The sequence below is a fragment of the Silurus aristotelis genome (genome assembly GCF_946808225.1).
Source record: "Silurus aristotelis genome assembly, chromosome: 2".
In the NCBI taxonomy this organism is placed as follows: Eukaryota; Metazoa; Chordata; class Actinopteri; order Siluriformes; family Siluridae; genus Silurus; species Silurus aristotelis.
The window spans coordinates 23441451-23451450 of record NC_139575.1 but is presented as its reverse complement, the minus strand read 5'-3'; the positions used below and the strand labels follow the sequence as shown (position 1 = coordinate 23451450).

Genomic DNA, 10000 nt, shown 5'->3' with positions numbered 1-10000 from the left:
TTTATATTTGAAGTTATAAAAAATGTAAATGAAAAATAAATGTACAGAAAATAAGCCCAATTTGTAAAGACTATTGAAAAATAAGGAACAGCTTTATGTCTATCATAAGAAGTCACTGATATTACAAACATATGGCTGTACTGCTTATAGCGTGAATATATTATAGCTATTGCACTATAAATGAGATTGCTTCTATGTTTTCATTGTTAAATATGTTTCACTGAACTAGAACTCTATCTATCTATCTATCTATCTATCTATCTATCTATCTATCTATCTATCTATCTATCTATCTATCTATCTATCTATCTATCTATCTATCTATCTATCTATCTATCTATCTATCTATCTATCTACTGTATATAACTAAGGGGAACTATGGCATATCAATTTAGATTTTTGGACCTTCATAGAAAAAAACAATTTTAAAACAATATCAGTGCAGACAATAATTTCTACAGCATGAATGCACTATGATCATACACACATAAAGTAATACACAACCAGGGAGTAGTGAAAGAGAATGAAAGCAAAAAAAAAAAAAAAAAAAAAAAAAATATTTTAAGATTTTTTTAATAAAAAATGCAAACAAAATATTTCAACTGGTTGAGTCTTGTTTTTTTCCGTTCTAGTGTGATTTCAAAGAAAGTTCAGTTTAAACCTAGACATTTCTCCAACAAGCCTCAGTTCATCAATTCCCTGCTGAGGACTACATCATTCATGCAACATCTACACTAAATGGATAATATCATTAGGAAACCTGTCTTTTCCAGCCATATGTGGTTCTTCCCCAAGTTGTTACCACTAAGTTGGGCGCAATTGAAAATGTTGTCACTGGATGTGGTGGCATGAACATTTCTAGCAATGCCCCTGTGCACAAAGCAAGCTCCATGAAGATATGGTTTACATGAGCTGGAGTGAAAGATCATAAGTGGCCTACTACAGAGCTCTGATCTCAACCCTAATGAACACCATTGCTATGAATTGGAACAGAGACTGCACCCCAGGCCTCCTCACCTAAATTACATCACTACCTCTCATTACTAACCCCCCTGTAACTGAATGAACAGAAAATCTCCACAAAAATCTTGTGAAACATCTTCAAAGGAGAGTGAAGGTTATAATAACAGCAAAATGGGGACTAAATGTGGAATGGGATGTTCAAAAAGCACATATGACTCCACAAACTTTTGTCCAGTAAGTGTTCTTACACTATGCACTAAAAGTATGAACTATTTTTGTGAACATAATGTACATATGTGAATGTGAAGTAAAAGAATATGCCAGGACTGGGACGTTATGACACATCAACAGAAGAGGAAGCTGTTGCCTAGTTATGTACACCACCAATGTAAACATCTCTCCTCATTGCATTTCAGTTCTTTGTTCATAATACCTTATAATAAAAGGTTCATAACAGCTAAATCTTTTTTATTATATATGAATTTACCATTTCCTTGATTTTTACACATCTCTAAAATCCATTCCTCCTTCCTGAGACGTTGTGATGTGAGGGTAATTTTAGTTAAAAATGTGTCCACATTTTGAAAATCGACCAGAATTAGCAAACTATTTTATTGAATTCAAAAATTCTAGTCTTACTATTATACTATTTAAGACAGATTGTAGGGGAGTTGGGGTGTAGCACCAGACACTTTCATGCTCACCCTTACCAGATCATGCTGATCACACATATTTGGACTGAATCACCTTTACTCTTCACTCTTAAACACACTCACAGTACGTTGTGAAGTATACACTCTAGGGCATTTTGTACAAGTCTACACCAAACCTTTGGATTTTTACATTGTTTTTATTTGATCTTGTTTTGGTTTTCTTGTTTCTCACTGCTTTCTCTAATCCTATTTGCTATTCGCCTGACCCTCGGCTGTTTTTCGACACTTATTGTGGGATTATATCTTTTTTACTACGTTTAATAACATCATTGTGCACCTGCACTTGTGTCCTCAACAGACACCTGGCTGCAGGTATTGATAAGGCGTGACAAGAAAATTTGTGGAGAAAGTATTTAAATGATTCAAGCGACAAGCCATGTAGCAAAATAGAAAGCTGCTCTGAAAATAGTAAATACATAAATGCTATAGGCTTCCTGTAAGTAAAGTAAGCTCTAATATGTGAAGATGGTTATGAACTGTTATTTCTGGTTTCAGACTTAAGAGGGACACGTGAAAATGTAGACAAATATAATTTTTGTCAAGTCAAAGTAAGAAAGAATACAGTGTTCTTGGCAACTTTTTCATTTCCGTTCTGCTGAGATGAAATTTTAAATAAGTAAAGGGAATTATCAAGCGCTTCCTGGTAGTTTTGTTGATGAATGTCGTACAGAATGCAATGAGGCACATTTACATTCGGAAAATATTTGGTGACCGCAGCTGGAACTTCTGTGACCTTTTGGAAGTAGCCTGATGCAGTTAAAACAATCTTAATTGATCCACCATCAGTGATTGAGGCCTCTGGACTTTCAGCTCGCAGTGATCTCATCTGCGCGGTTTTTCTTTCGCCGCCGATATATAAAACGTGCCAGCCAGCGTCAGTGGCTGCTAGGTCACGTAAACCCAATTTATGATCTTCTTTAACGGTGCCGGGTAGCAGCTGGAGAAGATGTGGTGCTGGCTTCATGCATGATGAAGACGATGGAGGCTGGCGCTGGAGAGCGATGACCAGTGCGTTATGATGAACACTGGAAATTTTTTCTTTTTTTTTTTACAGGGAAAAAAAAGGTGAAGTGCAAAAACACTTCAGATGATACATCTGTTCTAGCGTTTCTCGTGCTAGCCGTTAGCGCTACAGAGCACTTCCTTTTTCTCTTTGAAGTCTACGTTTATTTCGAGCCAATTCCTCTTCAGGACAAACTGCTAGCTCTTCTCTCTCTCTCTCTCTCTCTCTCTCTCTCTCTCTCTCTCTCTCTCTCTCTCTCTCTCTTTTTCCTGCTCTTCTCTGTGCTCTCTGCTTTCTCCATCTCTAGCCCTACTTGGCAGCCGGAGCTCAGAGGAGCCGGAACGGCAATCAATAAAACCTTGTTCCACTAATTGCGAGATTATAATCTATGCTGCTTCGTCTTCTGCGAGTCCAAAACAGCGAAGCCATTAGAGAATTATTCCTTCTGTGTACTGAGGAGAAGTATGCTAATGCTAATACTAATGCTACTCCCGATTCTTTGCAGCGATAGCAAAAATCCAGGCTTAGTGGTACAGACGACGTGAATGGGATTGTCTTAAATATATTAAATTAGGTTCGAATTAGTCATTGTAGGGAAACTTGTAGAAGAACTAAGCATGTGTGAGAGGTCTGATTGAAATAAGCAGATTTAGATCTTTGAAAGTTTGATTGTATTATCGAGATTTAGGTTTAGTGGAGAGTTATCTGTGAGGAGAGTTTCTTCACAGGAATGATGCTAGTTTTGAGTTGAACCAGGTAAAAAAAAAAAAACTCCTAATATATATTTATCAGTTCTCTTGCCATAGCGCTCAGTCTTTAATTAATTCAGCTCTCTATCTGTCTCTCTCGCTCTCTTTTTCTCCCGCTCACTCATTTGTTTGCGATCGATTGCCTCTTAGTGGGAGGTCAGCCCCTCAGTGGTCTAGAGACTCTTTTTGTTCTTGCCACGCCGATCCTTTCTGACCTTGAACACACTGAGGGCTCGTTAGGGGCCAAGTGTTGTCTATCTCTCCGCTCCAATCAGACAAGGTCGGAGGTCGCTTGAGGACAGCCAGGGTCAAAGTGAGGACTCTGGGGAGTACTCATGTACCTAAAAGGAGCTCTGAACAAGCACATGACAGACATGCGTGTGTACTGAATGTGTATTCAAGTCTGCACATCATGTGACCATTACATGAACGAGGAAATCGTTAGGAACACCTAAACCCAGCTAAATTTACTGACTTTTGACTAAATGTTGACTTTTGACAGGATCTGACGCATAACAAAGATTTATAATAACTCGGAACGTAATCTCAAATAGGGAAATGAGCTGGAATAAGCCAGTGCCTCTCTTATTACACCGCATATAGAAGACAGCTAATTATATTTTGGTATTATCTGGAGCATTTAGGAGAATGTATGCACAAATCCATTGGCCATTTACATTCATGGTAAGATAAAGCATAGTTGTATTGAACAAACTCACAGCCAGATCTGTTCATGTAGCATGTTTGATTGTTTAGCCCGTGCTGTCAAGAACACTATAAAGAGTGAGGTTTTGTGTGTTTTGCACGCGTGTGTGCGTGTGTGTGTGTGTGTGTGTGTGTGTGTGTGTGTGTGTGTGTGTGACAGGAACATTAGACAGCTAAAAGAAAAATCAGTCTGAGCCTGGTCAAGTAGAGGAGAGAGGAAGACAGATGTCAAATATAAAAGACCCTGAGTAAACAGTTAGAAACAAAAGGAGTGAGTGAGAGAAAAAAGAAGGAAAGATAGATAGAGAGAGAGAGAGAGAGAGAGAGAGAGAGAGAGAGAGAGAGAGAGAGAGAGAGAGAGAGAGAGAGAGAGAGATTAGAGTCTTTGTCTACCTCTATTTCTTTTTCTCGTCTACCTCTCTTTGGCCCCTGTCACTCCACCCCTCATGAGAGATAGCAGGATGTTTTAATAAAATGTCCCAACATTATTCATTTCATTTCAGACAATAGTGAATCACTGCACTTCTAAATGAAATATTCAGCCAATCATTTTTATCATTTTCACACAAAATCCCAGCACATACACCATTCTACATCCGAGTAAACACTCTTGCGTTTCATGATCCCTTCCTTAGGTTGTATTTAATAGTAATAAAAAGGCGGTTGCACTTGAAACACTACCTGCCTTCAGGGATGGAGGTGTGACCAGGTGTGTACCCAGAAACACCCTGCCAATAACTAGTCATCATTCTTTTTTTAACAAGGGTCTGATTAAGTGTTTCACAGTAACGTTGCCAACGTAATGATTTAATCGGACGGCAAAACCTGCTCTGACGCAGCACTATAATGGGCACAGAATATCCGGAAAAGTGCTGATGTGCAATGACACAATGCCGCAGCTGCTCTCCTCACTGTGGCTATGAAATGCTTTCAAATGTTAAGCCAATATTTTAGAGCAATCCAATCATATCTGTAACAAAAAAAAAAAAAAAAAAAAAAAACAAAAAAAAAAAAAAAAGAAAGAAAAAAAATTTGTTTCAGTTGATGGTCAGTTAGTGTAGAGGAAGTAAACGTGGCTGTGAACTGTGGAGGGAGGGGTGAAGTACGAAGGGCTTGTTATGCATTCTGTTTAAACAAAACACTTTCCGTTTTTGACTTTTTCAATAAAATCAGTAAAAACCCAAACTCGTTCTCTGGCTGAATTTAACATCTTGAGATTTTAGAATACCTGCGATTAAAGAACTGGGCTATAATTGTGATTGGCTTCTTCTCCTCTGTTTATTCTGCTGTAAAATCCTTGACACTGCCTCCTAGTGGACGTGTTTATCTTACACATATTGTTCAAATTGAAGTGCGTAATGTGCTACATCTTCATCATTTTGAGTAAATGAGACTGTTTGAAAACATACATAAATCCGATTTTTCTTTTGTGATGTGTTAATGTCTTCTCTGAAACACAAACTCAAAAACTAGTATTTTTGTATCTATATACACTATATGGGCAAAAGTTTGTGGAGTTGTATTTCCCATTCCTGTTATAATAACCTCCACTCTTCTGGGATGATATTTGGCTAGATGTAGTGTGATTGTGGAGATTTGTTCTTATTCAGCTACAAGGGTGTTAGTAAAGCCAGGTACTGATGTAGGGTGAGGAGGCCTGGGGTGCAGTCAGCATTCAAGTTAATCCCAATATTGTTCAATGGGGTTGAGGTCAGAACTCTATAGCAGGCCACTCCATATCTCCCACTCCCACCCATGTAACCCATATCTTTATGGAGCTAGTTTTGTGCACAGAGGCATTGTAATAATGGAACCGGTTTGGGTTTCTTAGTTCAAGTGCAGGGAAAATGCATCCAAAGACATCTTATACATTTGTGTGCCTCCAACTTTGTGGTGTCAGTTTGGAAAAAAGCTACATATGGCTGGAAAAGTCATGTGTCCCAATACTTTTTTCCAAGTAATGTAAATTTGAATTTCAGTAGGTTTAAGAAGCACAGAAATAATAATTTTCATGCAACTCTAAGATCCCTGTTTTACTGTGAGGGGGAATAATGACAGGTTACTACTTACCTATTAGCTGTCCAGTACTGTACCTGACACACTCTTAGGAATTACACACAATCACATTTTTACAAATAGAGCAAAATACACACATTCGGAAATGTACCCATAATGCACTGCTCCAAAGAGAAGTAACACATTTATAAATGTGATTTTTTTTTTAATATATGAACATCACATACTATATAGTATGCATGTATATATATATATAAGGTTGAGTCAAGTGACATATCTTATGATGGAGTGATGAGACCGGATAAGAGGAGTGAGGGATTGCTCTCTCTGTTTATCTGCTTCTGTTTGCTTAATAGGGAGAAGGCACAGAAACCCAATCAGCAAATCCCCAAACACAAACACTACCATATGGCCTATGACATGTTCCTCGCAGCTGTGTGTGTGTGTGTGTGTGTGTGTGTGTGTGTGTGTGTGTGTGTGTGTGTGTGTGTGTGTATGTGTTTGCCCTTGTCACTGTCAGAATAGATTCATCGATTCTTTAGAAAATCAGTTCCAAATTATTCATCACGACACAAATTCAAGTGCATGCTCTATACATTGTGTGATGTGTCATACTATACAATATGAGGTGATGATCAGGACAGGAAGTGACTCTTACCTGATTTGGGGAAAGGAACTCTTGGTTATTCTCATTCATGTACATGTTTTCACCATCAAACTGTGAAATGAGAGAGAGAGAAAGAGAGAAAGTGAGTTTATGTTTCCTCCCAAAATTAAACCTAATAGGACAGAAAACTGCCATACAAGAAAGGAAAAAGCATAAATCATAAACATGAGACAAATATAAAACACGCACATATACACACAAAGAAAGATAAATAAATGAGAAAGAGAGAGAGAGAGAGAGAGAGAGAGAGAGAGAGAGAGAGAGAGAGAGAGAGAGAGAGAGAGAGAGAGACTGACTTTCTAAGTTCATCAATTACAGTTTATTAGCTGAGGGGTAATTAGGCCAGTCAGGGGTGTGGAAGCACAATGTGTGTGTGTGTGTGTGTGTGTGTGTGTGTGTGTGTGCGTGTGTGTACGACAAGGACAAAAGTGTCACAGGGGGTGTCAAGAACTTAGAAGAGTTAATTACACTAGCAGACCTTACTGTCATACACACACACACACACACACACACACACACACACACACACACACACACACACACACACACACACGTCATATGTCACACAAACACACATGCAAAAAATCTTAAAATGCAGAACGGCCTTCTGCACTACTACCAGTTCCCACATCCACCTCTGACTCACCCCCAACACACACACACACACACACACACACACACACACACACACACACACACACACACACACACACACACACACTCTACACACCCCAGTGTATGTCTGTGTGTGTTCTCCAGCAGGAAGGTCTTTCACTGTTTGTGAATAAGGCTTACTGTTGGCTCCAGAATTCTTGGTATCTTTGGTAAAGTGGTAAAAAATTTAATGTACGTGGCTAATCATGTTTAATCTCACACACAAAGAAATTAAACCTTGAAATTAAGTAACTGTACTACGCACATTCCACATTTAGCATTTTGTGTAACCTCCTTCTGCCGAAATCACGCTACCGAATCTTCTCCTATAATGTTTAATGAGATTAGAGAACACAGAGCAGGGAAATCCGAGATCACTGCGTAATAGGGAATCTCTCCAGATCTTCAGCTCAGCGCACAGGTTTTCAACAGTCCGGGATGGCTTTGTCCAAAGCCGGATTTTTTGTTTTTGTGTTGCTCTGGATATATGTTCAATATCACCACAAAACTAGGAGATCCGATCATGACGTCCTGGCAGATGCAGCTAGCTTTCCGTTGAAAAATCTCCTGGTACGTCATAATGACATGTATATCCTGACAATTTTCCCAAAGGTTCGGATGACGTAAAAAAAGATGCCTCACAACATAAATATAACCCCCACCAGTGTGGATTAGCTTCTTTTCACTATCACCATCCAAACCAAAAATGTTTGTATGACCACAGTAACTCTTTAACCAAACTTCTAATTGTCCATAAAGTTACATTACACCACTTTTCCACCAATCAGGCTCCGTCCCAGCTCCCAGCTTTAATTACTGACAGGTGAACATTTATCGATACGTGATGCATTTTATAGCCTGATTTGTGTCACCTTATTTGTATACTCTCTAATCTTTTGCCTGGTGTAGTAATTGAAAGGGAATAAGCAAATTGAAACCGCAGTGAAACAGGAAGTTATGAATAGGAGCCCTTAAAAGTTTCTAAACTTTCCTCCAAACGTAAAAAAAAAACATATTTCACATCCAGTTTGTTTCCTAAGAATTTATAGGGGATTAAATAACTGGTTTTGTTCCAAATATTTTCAATATGGGTTTATTTATTATTTGGAGTTTAAGTCAGATTTTCCGTGTACCCCAGGCAATATTTTTCATCAACCCGTCTCTTTTTGACCAATCTTTACCCTGGAGCTGAGTGTGTATATAAAGCCTGTCTCATTTAACCACACAAACATGCTTCTCTGAGAGTGATATATTAAGCATAGAGGCTATGGAAACTTTGCAAACTTGATTTAGAACATTGTTAGTATGAATAGTATGAAAAAAATAATAATAATACAACAACTATGAAGTGTGTGTGTGTGTGTGTGTGTGTGTGTGTGTGTGTGTGTGTGTGTGTGTGTGTGTGTGTGTGTGCGTGTGTGTGTGTGTGCACATGCATGTGTGGGCATAAGATGAGACTCCAGCTGCCACGGTAGAGTCTTTTACTCATGCAGTAACTCTCTGTCTGACACACAGCAGCACCGTGGCCAGTGTGTATCTGTCTGTGTGTGTCTGTGAGTGAGTCTGTGAGTGTGTGCGAGTGTGTTAACTCTCAGTGACTGTGACAGTCTGGTTTCATGAGGCGGCTCAAAAACACTCTGCGCCGTGACACTGAGAGCAACACTGTCAACAAGATGGCTACCCCACACTCCCTACTCGAAGTTGTGCACGCACACACACACACACACACACACACACACACACACACACACACACACTCCAAACAAAGAGCTATATAAAATGTGGTATGTAAGAGTGTGGATGTGGTTGTGCTAGTTTAAATTTAGTGTTCAAAATTAGAGCAACCCCCACTCCATCTCTCTCTCTCTCTCTCTTTCTCTCTCTCTCTTTCACTCTCCCTCCCTCTGTAAGGATTTGACACCTCACTGTGCGTTTGTGCTATGCCTAATGATGTGCCAATCAAACAACTGATAGAGAGGCAGCCAGCCAAGATCTATCTACCCTCTGCATGTGTGTGTGTCTGCTTGTTGCATTTTGTTAATGGTTAAAAGGAAGAATGATAGCTTGGTTATACCACAGGTGTATTTAGACAAAACAGTTCAAACTCACACCCTCACACACACACATATACAAACACACACCCACACACCTAAACAACTCCTATAACTAATAGAAAAATTATTTTTTCGAATAAAAGCTTTTCTTGGGTAAATGTCTCCACAATGTCAAAATTGTCATTTGTTTACACACACACACACACACACACACACACACACACACACACACGTACGTCTCTACTGGGAAGAAGGATCATTGTTTCTTTATGGATTAAAGCCTGAACAAATGAGCCAGAACAGCTGAACTGCCTCCCTAATTAACATGCAAATGTATCCAAACGGAGACACCCGCAGACACCTACACAAATTACACTCTCTTCCACAGTCAGCTTGCGTGTGTGTGTTTGTTTGTGAGGAGCGTGAGCGCGCATGCGCGTACGCCCAAGCAATCAAGTCAACCGCTGGAGAAGCGT

General features: G+C 39.2%; 1 protein-coding gene across 1 annotated transcript in view; it reads right to left on the bottom strand.

Annotated features, from left to right (window-relative positions):
• The window catches only part of tox2 (TOX high mobility group box family member 2), a 109956-nt gene that overhangs the window by 44331 nt on the left and 55625 nt on the right, over positions 1–10000 (bottom strand). The window contains 1 exon segment of the mRNA XM_083530232.1: positions 6808–6867. Within this exon segment, the coding sequence (XP_083386358.1) occupies positions 6808–6867 (60 nt within the window).